This window comes from Colias philodice, chromosome 10 (assembly GCF_061535455.1).
Source record: "Colias philodice isolate Cphi_HAF_F1 chromosome 10, ilColPhil1 Martin Lab GWU primary, whole genome shotgun sequence".
Taxonomy (NCBI): domain Eukaryota; kingdom Metazoa; phylum Arthropoda; class Insecta; order Lepidoptera; family Pieridae; genus Colias; species Colias philodice.
In genome coordinates this window covers 2,980,535-3,002,559 of record NC_143095.1, presented here as the reverse complement: position 1 = coordinate 3,002,559, position 22,025 = coordinate 2,980,535, and the positions used below count along the sequence as shown (strand labels likewise).

The 22,025-nt window shown below is 33.5% G+C and overlaps 1 protein-coding gene across 1 annotated transcript; it reads left to right on the top strand.

Annotated features, from left to right (window-relative positions):
• The first annotated feature begins 373 nt into the window (after nt 1–373).
• On the top strand, nt 374–14,577 carry LOC149485074 (putative sodium-dependent multivitamin transporter). The gene is made up of 10 exons (XM_089699757.1): nt 374–679; nt 6,326–6,453; nt 6,533–7,095; nt 7,170–7,266; nt 7,347–7,511; nt 8,135–8,292; nt 8,679–8,883; nt 9,063–9,254; nt 12,227–12,391; nt 14,056–14,577. Exons 2-10 carry the CDS (start codon nt 6,337–6,339, stop codon nt 14,086–14,088), a joined length of 1,695 nt encoding a protein of 564 aa, XP_089555883.1. The 5' UTR covers nt 374–679; nt 6,326–6,336; the 3' UTR covers nt 14,089–14,577.
• The last annotated feature ends 7,448 nt before the right edge of the window (nt 14,578–22,025 follow it).

Below are 22,025 nucleotides of genomic sequence, written 5' to 3'. Positions count from 1 at the left end.
TTTTTGTTTAATTTAAAGTACTAAACAGAATCCTAACATAATAAGAATTACAAATTGATATTTGATACAAACTTAAAGGTTATAAAATAATAAAACTCTACCTATTGAATTCTAATTTTAATTCTTACAAGATTATTTAATAGCAAAAACACAAGATTATAAAAGCGATACAATAAATATAACACATAAAATATACATAAATCAATAAATACTGTATTTATTAAAATTTAAATACACTAGGATATTTTTTATTGAAGTGCTTAAAGCGCTTATGTAGAAAAAAATATCAGCTGTTCGACTTGGACTTTTGACGGTCTCGACTCCTGTCAAGTGTCATGTACTTTATTTACAATTTATAACCTCAAAATGGATTTAATGATTAATCTTGACTGATATTATGGGTAGCGCCCTGGCTTCAAGAATGCATGAAAATAAAATTTTATTCAGCAACCTGACTTCATGCAAGAGAGACGTGTTGTTAAATTTTAAAAAAGTAGCGGTGTTTTGAAGTGTAAAAAGTTTTAGTTTGTGAAACATAATATATTTTATGAAGAAATGTCCATAGAATGAATTAAAAATTATGTTATTTATGTGAAAGAAATGAGAATTTAATAAAAACTGCTGAGTTTTGCAAAGATTGCGTGAGATTTTTTGAAGATCAACAAGCAAGTAAATTATTGTAAGTTATGAAAATATACTAAATGCTCTATATACTTAGATCAATCTATTTTTGGCACTATAATATTTAAAGATAAATGCCTAAGTACATACCTATTTACTATAATAATATTATTGATGTGTAAGAATATTTTGTCTCGTAATAATATTATTCTGTAATAGGTAATTATTAGTAAGTAGGTACCTACCTAGATTGAATCATGTGAATAGTGATTTTTTGGCATCTTCAATAAAATCACCATTTATAACTCAGGAACGGCTGAACGGATTCTAATGGGTTTTGGTTTATTCGATTTGTCTCCGCCTGTACTAGGTAGCTACATAGAATATATTATACGGAATCAGGGTGAGTTACAAACCTCAGATTCGTCTACATATATTTATAGGACATACCGTTTTTGCTCTCATCATTTTTTCAGAAAATGAATGAGTGAAGTAGTTATACCTACTTATATTAATGTGGGATAAACAATTTATATAAAAAAAATCCATAACTTGTTAATAGGTACATAGGTAGGCATATGATAAGTGTACAAGTGCAAAATCTCGTAATAACTATTATAATTTTTAACACGAAAAGCGGTATCGGGAAAAATACTAAATCGTATTCAAATAATGACTTGATGCAATAACTTAGATACTTACGTAATTAAATCCTTAGATAGTATCTTTATGATGATCCTGATTCCTGATATTATACTAAAGTACCAAAGTTTTTACCTTTAATCTCGTAGTAAAACCGAAAACGTTACACAATGTCGACGTTGTCACAATAAAAGTAAATAATACCTACCTATATTAATGATGAAATAAGACATGAAAAATGCGCGCCAGAGCTCTAAAATCTAAAATATTGTATACCAAGTAAAAAGTAAAACAGGCGTAGGTTCCTATGTACCTAGCTTGGGCGATGGTCGATCGTTCCATCTTTTTGTAGCCTTGAACCAAAACGGCAGAAAATTATAAAAGAAATTGAAGTCTTATTATTTTTTTTGACCACGCCGGGGACGCTGCCTGTAGCAGATAGTAACTTAGTAAGCTATAAATATATTCACCGGCCCTGACATAAAACCTATACCGATTTCCAATGTCTGCATCAATTTTTTTTAAATAATTTTTCAGTGTCGGATATCATCTTATATTAGTATAAAAAAATATATGCTAATCATTGTGTATAATCTTACGGCTCTTACATAATATAAAGATAGTCTTATTTAGGCTACATCCCTTTCGAAATGCCAGTCGCTTACATTCGCACGAATACGCAAAATCTGAAGTGTCGTGATTTCAAAAAAAATATTAACTAATATATTGATTAATTGTATTGTTTTTTGGAAACATGGCTAGGTATATTGAATATTTTTTTTACATATTTTACTCTTTTTTGTATGTGGTACTGCTCATTGGTTGATAAAATATAACAACAATAAACTTTTATACCGTAACTGAATACCGCTATAATAATGAAACAAAGAATATTTTTTTAATATTAATTCGTATATTATGATAATTATTGCCTTAATTCGCTACAAAGCGCGAACGTTTGCCTATTGTAGAGCATAGTAGAGACACATCACAGTCAGCACTTTTTAGGGTTCCGTAGCCAAAATGGCAAAAACGGAACCCTTATAGTTTCGTCATGTCCGTCTGTCCGTCTGTCCGTCTGTCCGTCTGTCACAGCCGATTTACTCGGAAACTATAAGTACTACAGTGATGAAATTTGATGGGAATATGTGTTGTATGAACCGCTACAAAAATATGACACTAAATAGTAAAAAAAAGAATTGGGGGTGGGGCCCCCCATACATGTAACTGAGGGATGAAATTTTTTTTTTCGATGTACATACCCGTGTGGGGTATCAATGGAAAGGTCTTTTAAAATGATATAAAGTTTTCTAAAAAACATTTTTCTTAAAGTGAACGGTTTTTGAGATATCAGCTCTCAAAGTCGTAAAAAGTATGTCCCCCCCCCTCTATTTTTATAACTACGGGGTATAAAATTCTAAAAAAAATAGAGGTGATGCATGCTAATTAACTCTTTCAACGATTTTTGGTTTGATCAAAGTATCTCTTATAGTTTTTGAGATAGGTTGATTTAACTGTAATTTATTATATTTGCTGCTACGGAACCCTTTGTGCGCGAGCCCGACTCGCACTTGGCCGGTTTTTTTTATGTACCTACTTTGCATTATACACTAGCAGCACACTTTAGATATAAACTTTATACTGTGTACCGTTATGTATTACATACATTATACAATAATATTATCTTTGTTACTATCATCTTGAAATAATGTTTCAATGTTCAAGTATAAAAGTCGAATTCAAAAAAAGATATGGGTATACCGTACAATCGAAGTCCGATGACCGGTTACCGCTACACGTGCTTGCAACTGCACGCAAATATGGAGGTTCTCAATTCGTTCCGCTCTTTTTAAATTTTAGTCTATTTTTTATACAGATGTATGAATAATAATGCATCTGCCCCATTCCCACTAGAGGACACGGAACTCCACTTTAATAAAAAATATTTCTACATAAAAATCGTCGTCCTTCGACGCTCACGACTCACGTACACGCACACCCACAATTTTTCAGCGAGGTTCTCTTAGCATAAAGTCTCGAGAATACACTCCCGCTAATCCTGCAGGATTCTGTGAAATAAGTCATTGTTTCTCATTTATCACTCTTTTCCCGCCTGCATTGTGCAAACTCCAGACTCAAATCCCAATGAAGGCACCGTGTGTTGCTCGTAAAATGTCGGGTACACAGACATACAATACGCTTATCAATAAACTAAGAATTAATTGTAGCAGAGATTAACATATTATAGTTAGCTCTTTTGTACAATAATTGTGTAACTTAAATTATAGTACGGTTTTGCTTTTCCTTAAAACTAATTTCGAACCAAAGTTAATGAGTTATTTTAGATTAGTATGGTAAGATAGTTTATTTATTTATTTATTTTGGTCTACCAACGTTTGTTTACATTACATATAACATATCAAAATTCATATACATACATATTATATATGTAGTTATTATTTTAAATGGTTTTTAAATGGGTACCTAATTGTGATTTTGAACTTTTATGCAACAATGTTGATTGTTTACTAATTCTTCGTTTGTTTTGATTTCCTTATTTAACTGTTTTTATTTACACTTCTAAGATTTATCATTGCATGATTTTATATTGCGTTAGGCCAGTTATCTATAAATTATCAGTTATCATATATGACGACTTATGAAGGCTGTCATTGATATTCCGATTCTTCTGTTCTATTTGCAATTTGAACCATTTGAACTCAGTTTGAACTATACAGATATAAAATTAGTCATTCAAATCGAGTTGTTATAAAATGTTACTATTGGTATTGATGTAACTTGATGAAAACTGATGAACGTCAAGATAATAAATATCTTATATATGTATTTAACTTGTGACTATCATCAGCCGCATGATAAAACATAATAGTCCAGGAGGAATCGGCGCATGAGTACCGAAAACTATTCCACCTCAATTTTTTTACGTGATCCTCTTCAAATTGCCCTACTGATGATATAAATGCATGTTGCCATGGGGCAACCCGGTGCCATATTGTTTAAACCGAAATTGTTTAAACAATTGCAAGGAATTGTTATTTTTCAACCGGACAAATTTTTTTTATATTTTTTATCGAAATACCAATAAAAAAGGTCCAATTACTTTTCACGATAAAGTTAATATTTTCAAAGATATGAATTTTTTAAGGTTTGAAAAATCTCAAATTTGGGTACTTTCGACCCATGAAAAATATATTTAAAAAAAAAATAATATATAAGTAATATTTTTTTTTCAATTCTCTATACAATAGTTAATAATATTGTTAATAGAGATTTAAGAAAATTTCATTGTTTATATCTGTTTTTTAATTGTTAACTTCGCGCGCTCACAAGTACGCGCCGCTTACCTTTAAGTATCGCCGTCTCTCTCTTACTCATGCGCTGCATCGGCCTCTCTGTGTCTTGAATCATTATTTATCATTTATCTTAAAAACTATCAACTTTATCAAGATTTCTAAAGAGAGCAATCTTATTAATAATTAAATTGTCTACAATTTGTTTCTTATATATTTTTTTCTGAAATCAATTTTTTTAAAGTTATTTAAGCATAAATTGAAACATGTAATTAAAATTACTTTTTTGTCAGTTTATATTACTTTTTTGTTATTGAAACAGCAAGTAAGGTAAAAGACCCAGTTATTGACACTGGCCTAGTTGTTTGACACTCGCAATTTGATTTTAATTAAAAGAATGAAATGTTCTCAAAAAACCAAAGATCTTAAAATTTTTAATTCAAAAATTATATTTATTAATTTATTAGAATTGATTTGTTTTTTTTTTAACTAAAATAAAATTTAAAGTGTCAATAACTAGGTCTTTTACCTTATTAATTACATTGAATAACTTCTTCAAACGAAAGTTATAGATGGAGAAGTATGAAATAATAAAACAAGATTTAAAAATAAGTATTTATTTATTATCAATATTATTTTTATATATTATATTCTTACAGTCTTCTGAATCACAACCACATAGAAGTATGCAACTTATATTATTTGTGAGCGCGCGAAGTTAACAATTAAAAAACAGATATAAACAATGAAATTTTCTTAAATCTCTATTAACAATATTATTAACTATTGTATAGAGAATTGAAAAAAAAATATTACTTATATATTATTTTTTTTTTAAATATATTTTTCATGGGTCGAAAGTACCCAAATTTGAGATTTTTCAAACCTTAAAAAATTCATATCTTTGAAAATATTAACTTTATCGTGAAAAGTAATTGGACCTTTTTTATTGGTATTTCGATAAAAAATATAAAAAAAATTTGTCCGGTTGAAAAATAACAATTCCTTGCAATTGTTTAAACAATTTCGGTTTAAACAATATGGCACCGGGTTGCCCCATGGCAACATGCATTTATATCATCAGTAGGGCAATTTGAAGAGGATCACGTAAAAAAATTGAGGTGGAATAGTTTTCGGTACTCATGCGCCGATTCCTCCTGGACTATAAGCGTAATATCATTAAAAATGTCTTGTTATTGAGATAATAGTATTGTGAGAATTTATTCGACGTATTATGTGGCTTTATTATATACAACAGATAAGCATTGACATAATTCGAGTATAGGAGTCATCTTGATAAAGGTTTGTTAGTTTATCAAATCTTAGACAATACATTATTTAAATAAATCTGCAATTACGATGTCAATTGTATTATCCGTGAAGATAATCAGTGTTTTAATAGAGTTCTTAAACATTTTTTTTTCATCATATAATTTTTGTTTTTATTAAAAACGTTTGCGTCCGTTCACGTTGCGTCACAGATTTGAAAGAATAAATTGTACACAGATACAATTATTACTTATAGTAGTTGTACTACCAAGGTACACGATTAACTGTTAGAATATTTATCTATGTTATTAATTATTAAACATTTCTACAAATACGAAATTGCTATCTATTCTATGTATGTAAAAAGTTTTTTATTATTACGAATGTTTTTAGTGCATTAATTATACTATCAACGTCCTATGACATTTAATCATATTTACATTTTAATTGTATAAATAATAATAATAGGATTCCTTTATTAGAAACGGGAAAAATGGTGCAAGTATTATTTGGACCGTGGGACTATGTCATCATGGCCGCCACATTAATCGCCTCAGTAGTAATCGGACTTTACTTTAAATTCACTGGCGGCAAACAAAAAACAAATGAGGTAGATATATTTTCTAACATAATCATATATTTTTAAGTAGGTCTTTCACAATTTTATCTGAAAAATGTTTAAATTTCAGGAATACCTTTTGGCCGATCGGAATATGTCTATATTTCCCGTTGCTGTATCATTGATGGCTTCTTTCATGTCTGCCATAACGTTACTGGGAGTATCGGCGGAAAACTATTACTATGGAATGATATTTGTGGTCATAAATCTGTCCTATGGTATCGCGACACCAATCGCATCGCATTTATACCTGCCAGTCTTCTTTGGCCTTCAGAAGACTAGTACTTATGAGTATTTGGAACTTCGTTTTGGGCCGAGAATTCGAATGTTGGCGTCACTAACATACACGCTGCAAATGATACTCTATAATGGAATAGTGCTCTATGCTCCTTCGATTGTTCTAGAAGCTGTCACCGGTCTGGATAGAGTAATATCTATATTGGTTATAGGATTGGCCTGCACCTTCTATTCTACTTTAGGCGGCATGAAAGCCGTACTATTTACTGACTTACTTCAATCTTTTCTAATGTTCGCTGCTGTGTTTAGCATAGTCATCTTTGCGATGATAAAAGTCGGAGGTCTAGGAAACATTTTTCTCATAGCCAAGGAAGGTGGTCGATTAGACTTCTCAAAGTAAGGAATATTATTCAAATTTGTTAAGTTTCACTTAATATGAATATGCGTATTTATGTATGTTACTTTTTCAGTATAAGTGTGGATCCTACAGAACGACACACATGGTGGTCCTTAATCATCGGAGGCTTTATAACGTATCTATCTTTAAATGCTGTTAATCATACGCAGGTAAACACACATTTGTAGCCCAAGATTTTGTGATCATTACCTACTAGTAATAAATATTAATAAAAACAATTAATTTGTAGATTCAGCGATTATTAACAGTGAGTTCTCTATCTCGTTCCCAACAATGTCTATGGTGGAGTTGGCCGGTGCTATCAGTGTTGAGCGTCGTCACTTGCACTAGTGGCCTCGCTATTTATGCAGTGTATAAGGACTGTGACCCGTACGTCAGTAAATCTATCACAGCCGTGAGTTTCAGAATAAAGATTGCATTAAAAGGATTAGACGTTTTAAATTATTTGTAACATACTTATTACCGTGCTCGTTTTGTAGGGACCAACGGCATGGCCGCATGGCGTATAAATTAATTTAAAATATTATATTCTACGGTTTTCAGCCTTTTTTTTTAACGTTGGGAAATGCTTTTACGCATCCCCCTCGGCAGTTTTACTGTCCAAGGGGGTATGGGACTCGCTGCGAAGCCATACCCACTAAAACCCAACGGTGGCCGTCTATCACCCTGAACGACGGGGGTTAACAGCCAGGACGGTTTTAAGCCTAATGCATATTAATATAACACTTTTATAATGTGGTTCATAAGGAATTCATACACGTGAGATTATTTAAATATAGCATCTTATTTATATGACCGGATTCTCCAATCTAGACCTTAATTAAAATATGGTGACACCTTAGTTTATCTTTGCAAATAAGAACATTTTGTCTACCGTATCTCAACGCTGTAACATTGTGCAAGGACAATAATTAAAACTACTCAAGGCAAATTGTCTCGTACAAATCAAAATTGTTAACGTTTAATGTGCTAAATTGAAAGCATGAACTCTTAATTATTTCAATATTATTTCAATAGATAGATCAGCTCATGCCCTACTTCGTGGTAGACACAATGCGATCGGTTCCCGGACTAGCGGGATTATTTGCAGCTGGCATCTTCAGTGCGTCCTTGTCCACTATATCGGCTTCTTGTAATGCTCTGGCTGCAGTTACCCTCACCGATTATGTAAGCAGGTTAGTAATTAAGGTAAACACTTAAAGATTTTTAGTGATTAGGTACATCCCTCCTTAAATTTAATAAGGCGAATGTTTGTTTGTATTTCTTTCACACCTGTGTGGGGTACACATAACGGAGAGATTTTATAAGATTATGATTTTTCAAAAGCGAAGGCGGGGGCGGAAAGCTAGACTGCTCCGATTTGTATTGTTGATTTTCATAAGTAAATTTTTATCACACCGCAATTTATTACACTGGTTAAACATAGCTCTACTAATCTAGATCTTATCTCAAGTTGCATCTGTTTCTTAAGATTCATAGAGAGTAGAGACAACGTTATATTGTACAGTAAATGATAAGCCTTATAATTTGTTATGAAGCAACTGATAATGTATATTTGCAGATGGTGCACTGTACGTGAAGCACACATAGTATGGCTAACGAAGTTAGCAGCATTTGCGTATGGGATGGTTTTTCTCGCCTTGGCGTTTTTAGCACAATATTTAGGGGGTATTTTGCAAGCAGCTCTAACTATATTCGGAGCGGTTGGTGGACCTCTGTTCGGAGTGTTTACTTTGGGGATGTTTACTACATTCGCTACGGAAATGGTTGGTAAATTAGAAAGATTGAATATTTAATATCACTGATATTTAATGAGCAAATAAAATTGGGTAACTCATCAGGGTTGCCCGCAAGAAAATCTCTTAAAGAAAATAATTTATTTCAATATTTCTGTAAACAGGTTTGTTTAAATAGAAACAAGAATAACGATAGCATATTATTTCAGGGTGTGTCAGTGGCTTTACTAAGTGGTATGTCTATGACACTATGGATGAGTTTTGGCAGTCCACGGCCGATGCCTGTAAAACTACCGCTTAGTACGGAAGGATGTTTGAATGCAACCATACCATTGGCTGTGACGTCACAACCTTCAGATTACTTCTACTTGTACAAGATATCCTATATGTGGACGAGTCCGGTATGTTTTTTTTATTATTTAATGTTTACATATATAAATATTTCTTAAGTTTGGTACGAATATGAAAATATTGTTTTGGTGTAGATATGTTACTTGGCCTCTTGTCCTATCCGTAATAAGTAGCTACTTTTATACAGTATATATTTATTAGTCCATGACAGTATACACTTACCTTCCTTATATTTGGAGTCAATAATTGCTTTGCTATAAATGTGATGACGTCACTAAACGCAAATAATGAAGGATTATACATAATTCATATTAATTATCCTGCTGCAAACGGAAAATGTGCAATGACGTATTTAGCTGTCCTTAAAAACTGTCCCGAATTATAATATAATACTTAGGTCCAATTGGCTTGTATTCAATTTTACGAAAATATATTTTGTCATTAATTTCCATTGAACATCATCAATTAACAAAAAGCCTGTTCAAATAGGTACATTGCTTATACAGGGTGTCCCAAAAAGTAGTGATGAACGGAAGCTGGGAGGTAGAGGACCAAGAGGGCTATCCGAATCACCCCCATGTGTGTTATGCGATTTTTCGTATTTTCGGAGTTATTACATTTTTTTTCAATTTTTCATCTATCGCCGAGTACGATGAGATTTTTATTTATGGTGACGTGAATTATTGCGCTAGATGCTTGATTTTTTTTGTGTGCTAAGCTGAAAGATAGGCCAATTCAGTATGGTAACATTTACTATCGTTAGATCTTCGAATGGAATAAAAAAAAGAATTAAATGCCAAGAAAGATAAAATTACCCAGTATGTTCATAACTTCAAGGGCCCATAAAAAAATAAAATCACATAAAAAAGGTTTTCCATTTGGCATTTAAAAACTTGCTCTATCGATCAGGTAGCTACCCTAAAAATTTCATTTTATTATTCTGAAGGCTTCAATCGAAAAATTGAAATCTAAATGTAGTAAGTGCAAAATTTTTATTAACATGATGATCATTAAAACCAATAAATAGGTGTTTAATTACCAGAATTTTTTTAAATAGCCCCGCTGTTGCTCAGTGCAAGTGCGACATCACCGTAAAAAGTTGTCTTTTAAATGTCTGAATGCTTTTTTATCATTTTTAATGGTTTCTTCTGCTACTATGAATTTCCGGGTTATTTCGTCCAAATTGGGGCATTCTCTCAAGTAGCCGAGGTCTTTTTAGTATCCCCATTGAAACAAATCAATGGGGTTTAGGTCGAGGGACCGTGGAGGCCAGGCTTTAAAGCAGGCGTCACCGGCGCATGCGCAGGCTGCAACGACCAATCCATCTTTCAGGGTATTTTTGCCCTTTAGCCTGGCCTCCACGGTCTCCGGACATAAACCCTATTGAATTTTTTCCGTGGGGATACTACAAAGACGAGAGACTGCCACAATTTGGACGAAATAACCCGGAAATTCATAATAGCAGAAGAAACCATTAAAAATGATAAAAGAGCATTCAGACATTAAAAAGACAACTTTTTACGGTGATGTCGCACTTGCATTGAGCAACAGCGGGGCTATTTTAAAAAAATTCATTTTTAAACACCTATTTATTGGTTTTAATAATCATCATGTTAATAAAAATTTTGCACTTACCACATTTAGATTTCAATTTTTCGATTGAAGCCTTCAGAATAATAAAATGAAATTTTTAGGGTAGCTACCTGATCGATAGAGCAAGTTTTTAAAAGCCAAATGGAAAACCTTTTTTATGTGATTTTATTTTTCTATGGGCCCTTGAAGTTATGAACATACTGGGTAATTTTATCTTTCTTGGCATTTAATTCTTTTTTTTATTCCATTCGAAGATCTAACGATAGTAAATGTTACCATACTGAATTGGCCTATCTTTCAGCTTAGCACACAAAAAAAATCAAGCATCTAGCGCAATAATTCACGTCACCATAAATAAAAATCTCATCGTACTCGGCGATAGATGAAAAATTGAAAAAAATGTAATAACTCCGAAAATACGAAAAATCGCATAACACACATGGGGGTGATTCGGATAGCCCTCTTGGTCCTCTACCTCCCAGCTTCCGTTCATCACTACTTTTTGGGACACCCTGTATAAATGCTTTTATTTCGATATAAAATAAAGTGAACGAGTGCACATTTAAAATAGTTTACAAAAAAATGTAGACTGAAGACCTTGTACATTTAAAGTATTAAATAAAATTTGTGCATTAATTACTTCAACATCATCTTGAAAAAAAATATATGTAGCTATAAATGCAATTGAAAAATTTTTTGAACATAAGAATTACCAACACGTGCCTGTGACGTAATATCTACTGAAATCATTAAAGTTTATAATAAAGATTTGCTAATATGTAACACATACAGCAAACGAGTATTGAATAGGTGTTGAAAGAAAGATCTTTTAACAATAAGAGGTTGGATTCGTTTGGATATAGGTAGTGGTATTAAGTAGGTACCTCCTACTATACTATATACCTACATATTATTTAACTTTTGGCAGATTGCTCCTGATCCTGCTTGCTAGGGATTAAGTTTCTGAAAAGTTTATAGCATGTTTTTGCTGATACTTGGCAGAATACTAATATCTATTCAATAGAAAATAGACTCAATTGTCTCTATGATAATCATGCTCCATCTACCATGATCTGAAAATGTTTTGTAGCGTCAATAGGGAGTTGTGTATTGTTCAGGTCGGTTTCGTATGTGTGCTGGGTTCACTGGTCTCGTTGGCGTGAACGTATATGTAGTCAGAAGTACTAGTTACTAAACACTAAACTATGTTGCTTCGTTGATAGGGTTAGGTTTTGTTGCGTGTTCTGTAAAGGTGGATGAATAAAGGGGTGCGTATTCTCCAGATCGGTTTCGAGTGGGTGCTAATGGTGTGCTCGCTGGTATCTATGACGTGGAAGCATTTAGAGCACCTATACTATCGCTTCGTTAATAGGGTTAGGCTTTGTAGTGTATCTCGTGTATATAGAGGAGGAGTATTTGTGTTCTCCAGATCGGTTTCGTGTGGGTGGTAGTGGTGGGCTCGCTGGTGTCTCTAGTATGGAGACACGCACAGCCGTGGCAGCGCGCCGGCCGCCCGCACCCCGACCCCGCGCTCTTCACTCCACCGCTCGCCAACTATCTGCGCGCTAAATATAAAGACGTGGACAATGTACAGGTAAAGCGAAGTGCTTGTGTTGGTCGCAACGCAGGTTACTATTTGTTTTTTTTGCAGTTTTGATATGCTTTATGGTAGTTACACGCAAGTTTTTTTAAAGCATGCAAAGAATTAATATAATAATTAATTTATGTTATGGTAAAGTTACAAATGTTGAAATAAGAGAATTTGCAAATTAACAGTTAATACTTTATTGAATTCGCAAACGTTTCGTTTTAAATTCCTTGCTTAGATTTCATGTATCCACTATTATCTCATTCATGGAATTAAAACCGCAAGCTGTCTCCGCAGTGTGAAATCTCTTATCTCAATACTACCAATGTTTTGCTTTGAATGCAGTATTTAAATTTTAAACATTAGTTGCTTTTGCTCATTGGAACTAATAATATCGCATTAAAGTTTTATTATTTTACAGATTATGCACAGTTTGGTTATTATTTTTATGTTTCGGTTTTTTAAGATTTTTAAGTGTTATTCACATATTTTGTGACCATTAACATTACTTAAATGTTTATTGAAATAAAATGACAGCGATAACTTCCACAGATAAAAATATATAAGTATATGTCATAACAAAAATAAACTTACAACAGTGCATCAAGATACCTAATAGTCACAAATATATACTGTACTGTACCTAACCCTACTGTACCTTGGGTATTGCAATTTGCAACAAATGGCATGCATGCATTTATTTATTTAAATTGATATACAGCAGTTATCGGTAATGAGCTTTTTGAGTTTTCTTATCTGTTTTGGCAGAAAACAAATTATGGGAATAATTATTTATATACATATTATGTTTTCATTAATGTTTATCGTTGGTATATTCAAGGTTTAATTGTTTTTTTTTGCTTGATTTTATTTGCTGATTTTTTCTAGATGGGCAAAGAGAATGTATACTAATCATCCTCTGCCATGCTTCAGAAAATTTGATACCTTTATTTAAATGAAAGGTAAGGTATTTGAAATGAATTTTAATGTTTTAAATGGCATGCTTATATGTAATGTGGTTTAAAAACTAAGGTGTTAATAATTGTTTTGCTTGGTTTATGGTTTTAGTTCCAGTTTGCTCCGCGTATCGCGACGATATTTATATTTTCATTGTGTACATATCATCATAATACATAATTATACATGCACCTACAATTAAATGAAGCTTTACCATCGCGGAACGTGTAGTAAAACGCAAGGTATATAGATAAAGGGTATCTGTAGATTAAAAAGAAAATCTTATTTATATCTGACAATTCTACTCTGTATATTATACTTATTTGCATAGAAGTATCAGTACCTATTTAATTTTGAGTACCTAGTATTAAAGTTACAGTATTCCTAAGCTTGATTGGGAGATATTTTATTATTTAGGTATGTATTTTGTGAGAATCAAGCAATTGGCACGAAATGGGTTTTCTCACATCAGGGAAGGTCTCACACCCTCACAGAAGAACAGCGTTAGAGGTAGTATCATGCGAATGCTACAGCGTTTCGTACGATGAGAAGAAACCGGAGGCCGTATCATTTTCCTCATCCTTCCGGGTCTTTTTCTTTACCGTCATCATGCCTTTTTTCAACCTAAGTATATTGAGTTGAGCAAACGTTTAAGCACGTGCTGTCTAAAGGTATGTTCAATAAATTAATGAAAAAAATATATTCATTTTCAGAGCCAACTCCTGCAGAAAAGTGGCAGTTATTGACAGCCTGTATGAAGATAATTAATAGTTTCAAGGCTATATTCTATTTTGTTAAATAAGGACTCAAACCACTGCACTGCACTCTTAGTATTATTTATGATATGAAATAACTACAAATATCACTTTTTTAAATTTGTTTCAATAACGGTTGAACCAGAGTTGGCTATAGCGTGTTGTGGCAGTAATATCAAATATCAGCAGTTTTTTTAAAGTGATAAAGAATGATATTATGACAATATAATTTATTAGGTATTCAATATGCGTGAGTACCTACCTATGAATATAAGCATTATAAGTTATAACGAACATCATTTAGTTAGGTGCTGAAAACTTTATGTAGTAGATTTGAGACTTGAAATGGTGGTATGGGTTGACCATTTATTATATTAGTCCGTGTAAGAGTCATAAATAAATAATAAATGTTCTAAAGACAATAAAAATACTAAATTTAGTCATTAGACAAAAATAGGATGTGGTTTAGGAAAGTTGTGTAACGGTCTAAACATTCATTACATCTAAACATTTTTAAAATGTGTGAAAATATTGAACCATTGAAGCTTGACCATAAAAAATAATTTTAATTATATAAATTATTATAATGCATTGTTAACCATCAATATAGTGGTGTTTGTTATGAATAATTAGGTAGGTATAGCAACTACCAGTAGCTAAAGCTATAATTATGTAGTCTAAAGTTTTATATTTTAATGTTTGAATAGTTTAATGGTAATAGACGTTCGAATTCGTTTAATCGCGACTGACCATTTTGAATCACCATACTTAAATACGCCTAATGAATTTTTATTAGTTCGTGGACTTTAAACCTAATCTAGGAAACTCAAGACAAGACTGAAAAGTACAAATCAGCAATATAGACCAGAATAAGCAATAGTAGGTATAATTCATAAATATTTTCTATTTTTGTAGTGTTTTGTATCGCAATTTTTTAACGAAATTCGAGCGTCTTGAGGTTGTTTAAGATCCGATCGCACTAGGCGTAACTGCACGGCAGCGTAGCGAAGCAACGCGACACGGCAAGAATTAAGAAACCTCCTTTTTTGAAATCGGTTAAAAATAATATTGTTTCAAGTTTCTATGATATTGTATCGCACTACGAGACACCGAAATTGGGCGCGAAGAAAGGTTGTGTTGCGTCGCACAGTTACGTCTAGTGTGTTCGAACCTTTATTGTGATGTTGTGAGGTCGTTAAACGACGGTCATATTCCTAATTTTGTTCAAATTTTATTGAGGAATTTATTGTTAGATATAGTAAGTATCTATGGACGGTTTCACAACTTCTGGTTAAGTTCTGTTTAGCTCATTTGTCAGTAAAAATGATAGCTGATAATGTATTTAAATATAAGGGGGTCAGTTTTAAAAGGACATGTTCAAAAATGTATGAAACAAAATGGTGTTTCATTCCTTTTGATTCTGGGTCATTTTTTGGACACCTCCTTTCTATTTTATTATCAGCGAATGGTGAAACCGACCCTTTTTTATTTTTATTGAAGTCATTTTGGTTGAATTTCAAATAATGTTTAAATTAATATTTATTTTAGAATAATAAATTATGTAACAGAGATTGCACCAATGTGCAGTGCTTAAAATCGACTATGGCTATTTTGTAGTCTACATTCAATACATACAACATTAAATTGCAATTTGATATAAGTAATATTATACAATATAATACCAGTGAGTTTGTACTTAATATTTTTTTTCAATTCACTGCCAATAATAAATATGATGTTTTAAATAGAATAATTCTCATTCAATATTATGATAAACTAGCGGTCCGCCCCGGCTTCGCCCGTGGTACTTACGTTTTCTCTACATAAAAACCATCCTCGTACTTCAAGGAATATAATAAAAAAAGAATTATCGAAATCGGTTCAGCCGTTCTCGAGTTATGCGCTTACCAACACATTTTGCAATTCATTTTTAAATATAAGATATAGAAAGGCATACAATATTATGATCATATTGTGTAATCATAAAATATATAGTAACGTAACGGCACCGGTTTCCGACTAGCCTCCTCTATCCGACCATTTTGATTTTTATTTGATAAAACGTTTAAAATACGCGCGACATTCGTGAAACTGAAGGCTTTCGATCCAATCACTTATCGTACGTCATCTGTCCAAAATTGGGTTTCAAATTTTAACCGACATTTCGTCAATCCAAGAAAAGCTAGGCGAGGGTGTAGTTTGTATTGGATTGAATGTGAAAAAAACATAAAACGGTGAAAATAAACATTTGGATTTTTACGCTAGATACTCTGGTAAGTTTGTGGTTAATTTACTTTAAACGTTTTATTGGTGTTTTAAATTATTAATTTTAAAATATACATGCCAAGATAGCGTGTTTTTATAGGTTTTTTTGGACAAATAATTATGGACGGAATGAGGAGCTTGTCAAAATAACAACATTCCGAAATCCGACCGAATCGGTCGGTAAAAGGAATTTCGCACTTTTTAAAAGAAGGTAATTTTCTATTATGCATGTTGTTTTGTGGAGGTTTCGTATTAAGTTATTTATTCTAAACGCTATGCTTACATACAACACCTGTATGCGACCAATACTAACTTTAATGGATTATTTGTAATATTCGTTTTAACTGACACTCTTTTTTGATTTTTTTGTTATTCATTTACAAAGACCGGTCTGGTTTAAAAACCCTATATTTTACGTTTATGACACATAATTGCATAACTACGAAATTGTGAGATCTTTATAAGTGTACATATGAAATAGAAATGAACTAAAAATGAATATCAATTTCGGTTTAGAGGCTTTATTACGCAAATGTAGGTTTGGTCGGAATCTAGGTGCGATTTATTTCCCTGTTTCCGTCCAACTGGGTTGCTTTTGCTTGCGCTGTGCTTGAGTGAAATTGCATGCGTTTATTTCAGGTCATCATCATGAGTGATAAAAAAGAGGCTGAAGTATTCTCATTAGCTGAAATAATACTTTTGGTGAAATGGATTTTAGAATTTTGGCAAAGTAGTCAATGGGACATTCTAAATTAGTGTGGATGACCAGTGAACTACTACAGTCTAACATAGAGTTAGTTTTTGTTATTATAATAAATGCTCAAATATTATTTAAAACTAGCGGTCCGCCCCGGCTTCGCCCGTGGTACATATTTAAAATATCTCTCCATAAGAACCATCCTCGTACTTCAAGTAATATAATAAAAAAAGAATTATCGAAATCGGTCCACGCGTGATGCAGTGAAAAGACGAAACGGGTTTTTACGAATTTCCATTGTATTTCTATTATCATAAAGTTGATTTTAGTAGAAAATATTTGGCTGGTCGGAATCTAGCTACTCAGTGGTCGGAAACACGTGTATTTGTACTCAGTCGGTCGGAAAATGGTGCTTTCAGTTAATTTCCAGTCGTGACAGTTAAAATCCAAATTTAAGTAATAAAAAGCCATTATGAAATACAATTATGTGCATATTTTAAAATATAAGTTCGTAATCTTTCATAATATCATTTTTTCTTATGACCTCTAGAGTATTTAATTTATCTTTTAAAGGATTCATTTAGCCGTATCAATCAGTGGTCGGAATTCGGTGCCATTACGTTAATGAATTCACGTTCCATTTTATATGACTGAGATTTAGGTTACTACTATTTATCACTAGAACATATCATTTAAGTACTTTGGAATATGTATTAAATGAAGGTGACAATGAATTCCATTTATATCACCATAACCATCAAATGACCACAAAACATAAACACATGAAATAAATTTTATTTATATTTGTATGTATAGATCTTTATTGTTACTCCGCTATTTGTAGATTAGATACTTTTAAGACAAATGTTATTATTGAGCTTGTTATACAAAAAGAAAATAAATGCAACAAAACAATAAAATGCATTTGATATTTATTGGTTTTTGAGTTTATTTTACACCAAAAATAAAACACAACATCTATAAACTTCCCTCATAGTTATTAGTTAGCCAGATTTAACGAGGTTTATTTGTAAACCCATAAAAAGGCAGCTCTATATGATTATAACACTTAATCTGGGTTTTGTTATCTAAAACCAATATTGAATAACACTATCCAGTCACAATGCTTTATATTTTAACATTGTTATGAATGTAACTCTATTCTTCATAAGACATGGTGCATGAATATTATGAACTTAAAGATTTAACTATAAATGCGTTTCTAAGTCAAGAAATACATCAGAGTTATTATTAATTCCAAGTTACTTGCCAGCAAGAGCAAGTATTGTATAGTATCACCAACAATATAATTTATGTATACTCAATAGAACACAAAACACAATTAATAATTTAAAGTTCATGAATTTTATTTACCTTTTTAATTCATTCGAACCAAAGAACTTGGTCGGTGGTCCTTGGAACTTGGAAGTTTGCGCCATCCGGCGCGTCATAATTTTTGGTGCTAATGTTGACATTGACAAATGACACATACAGATTATTAAATACATATTTATTATTCATTAAAAACGTGACTCACAGACTAAACATAAGCAAAATGTACAAAATAACATTTTTAGCTCCTTATTTTTCAAATATACATTATTAAATTCATTAAAGATGTTCTAATCCGGATTTATTTTCCAGATTATATTTAATTATCATAACTAAGCATCGGAAAATCGTTATGAATACCCACATATCCCTACTTCCTTCCTACTTCACTGACTACAGACAAAATAAGTATATAATACCCTATATCTTTCAATAATTGTCTTAAAATTAAACAAAACTTATTTTAACTGAAAACACTACGTATTCTTACTTACAGCTGATATCAGATAATATGCCGATTACCGAATAACAACAATATATCGACGCCCCCCGCGAATAATCCGGTAATGACCTATTACGGGGTTTTTCATGTTATGCGTTTTTCGGCATCTAGAAGTTAAAATACACCATGTAAATTTTTTTCAGAATTTTTCTATCTTTATTTACGAAGATATGAAAAATTACGCGTATATTCCATAAAATAACATTAAAATGTATTTTAAACGAATAATATGGTTTTAGATCTTTACGAAAAATAATATCAATATGCTTCGACAGTAAACATTGTTACGATATTATTCAGGTAAATAGTTTTCTACATTATATAAGTAAGTGCTAGTACAGGCTTATTCGGGGTTTTATTAAGAAATCGATTTCCAGATACATTCATTATGGAGTGCAAGTATGCAAGGTATTGGTATGTAAGGTATTATGCAAGGTATAAACACTTTCTATTACTGAGCAAATGATTTACACGGCCTTAGAAAAATTAAAAGAGATGAAAGTTTGATAGATAAACGAGGCAGGCATCAGAATAGACCACATCGAAACCTTCATCTTCATCTTCATTAGATGCTGGTCGTCCGACTCAGGTTCTACCTGCTGCCCACAATTATAAGCCCCCATCAGTATGGCTTCATGCCACAGAGGAGCACCGAGGACGCCCTCTATATACTGGTGGGCCACATCAGAAATAAGAGGGAGGAGAAGAAGATTTCTGTTGTGGTATTTCTGGACATAAAGGGAGCCTTTGACAGCGCCTGGTGGCCAGTCATAAAGGTGCGGTTGGCCGAAGTTGGGTGTCCGGGGAACGTAAGGCGGGTGATCAGCAGATACCTGAGTGGAAGAGGTGTGAAAGTTACCTAACTTTCACACCTCTTGTCCCCCGCATACCTGCGGGTGTGGAGTGAGTAGAGAGACCAACAAGGGGTGCGTGCAGGGTTCCATAGGTGGGCCGCTCCTGTGGGTCCTCTGCTGTGGATGTTAGAGGAGATGGATGTGTTTTGTCAGGCTTTTGCCGACGACATTGTGCTAGTGTTTGATGGAGATACTGCTTTAGAAGTAGAGACGAAGACAAACTGCACATTGAGGAAAATTGACGAATGGGGTGTCAGAAATAAACAAAAATTCGCACCACACAAGACATGTGCCCTGCTCTCGACACGAAAATTAAAATTTGACATGCCACGACTTGTAATGGGGAGTTTGGACATCCAATATTTCGAAAGTATTAAGATACTGGGCCTTACTATTGATGGCGGCCTGACATTGACCGAAACGTCGGGAGCGTTTGCAAAAAGGCAATCGCCCGTTATAAGCTATTAGCAAGAGCAGCTAGAGTAAATTGGGGGCTTAACCCCCAAGTAGTTAAGACTATATATATCGCAGTTATAGAACCGGCTATCTTGTATGCATCAGCAGCGTGGGCACCCACTACGGAAAAGATGGGAGTCCAAAAGAGGCTTAACACCGTTCAACGGCGTTTTGCCCAGAAGATCTGCAGAGCATATCGGACTGTCTCCCTGAACTCTGCGATGCTGTTGGCTGGGATTCTCCCTCTTGACCTCAGGATACTCGAAGCTTCGAGGCTTTATGAGATCAAGAGGGGTGTGTCGCACCCGGCGGTGTTGAGGGACATGGAGGTGGAACGAATGGCTCTTGCGATTGAGGACCCACATTCGGCAGAGCAGGTAGAGCTGGGGCTCGGCTTGATAAATGAGGACACCTATGCTGACGTGGTTAACAGCCACGGCCACAGGGTCTATACGGACGGCAGCAAGATTGAGGGTCGAGTCGGAGCCGCCTTTTCCGTATGGAAAGGTGATGCCGAGACAAAGGCCATTAAGCTTGCGTTGCCACCGTATTGTACCGTCTATCAGGCTGAGCTCCTAGCGCTCAAAAGAGCAGTAGACATAGCCTGCAAGAGTGGAGCGGCAAAGGTCGGTGTCCTTATTGACTCCAGATCGGCGCTCCAGGCGGTTACCCTGAGTTCCCCTCATCCCCTGACTGTACAAACACGGGCGGCCCTCCGAAAAGCTGCATTGCAGAGGCGGGAGGTCTCCCTGTTTTGGATTAAGGCGCACGCAGGGCGGGGAACGAACGGGCAGACGAGTTAGCCAAGGAGGCCGCTCTGGGGTTGAGGAGGAAACCGGATTACGATCTGTGTCCTGTTTCATTCGTCAAGCGTATTTTGAGACAGGCTACGATCAGCGAATGGGATAGGAGATACGATGTAGGAGGAACGGCCGGAGTCACGAAGCTCTTTTTCCCAAGCGCTGCTGCTGCATAGAAGGTAGTCGGGAAAAAGACATCACACACCACACCATACAAGTACTGACTGGTCACGGTGGATTCGCAGTCTGTGAGGTTCTGATGAGGATTCTGATTAAATTTTTAACTGTAATAGGACCATAGTATAATTTTCATGATTATGTAATCATGTGTAATAGTCGTATCTTCAGTGTAGTGTCTATTTTTTATAATAATAATAACTATCGTGTTTTGTGAAACAATCCAAAGTTGTTTCATTTACTAAAATGTCCTGTATTTCATAAAATATACTATAATAATCATCAAATAATACTATTCGAGTAAACTATTCGAATAAACAGTAATAGTTATAACAATAAAATGTACGTTACTGTTAAACAATCGAATAACCAAATAATAGATTTTTACAAATGTTCAGTATACAAAACAAATAACACGAATATTAGCGCAACAAGATATTACTGTTGCCGTCGAAAATATAAATTTACACGAACAATATCGTAAGTGACATTACTGACCAGAGCTTGACCTACACTAGTATAGTAAAATGCATCCAGCTAAATTATAACGAAGCCCTTGGGACTACTTAAATTTTGTTGAAATAACCAGATAGCTGAAAAAATTAGCTTCCATATGCGATATTAAAAGTCTCTGATACTTGTTGTTTAATGGAGTTATTAAGGAAAAATGGTTTTTTATTTTTCCTGAACATTTTCACTTTTACGATTACCGGATTATTCGCGGGGGGCGTCGATATAACCTCAAAATTTTATGACATGAAGTCGGCACTTAAATTTCAATTAGTACACAACAAACGATGTAATCGTTAGTAAGAGTTGTGTGTTGAGAAATAATTTAAAATATT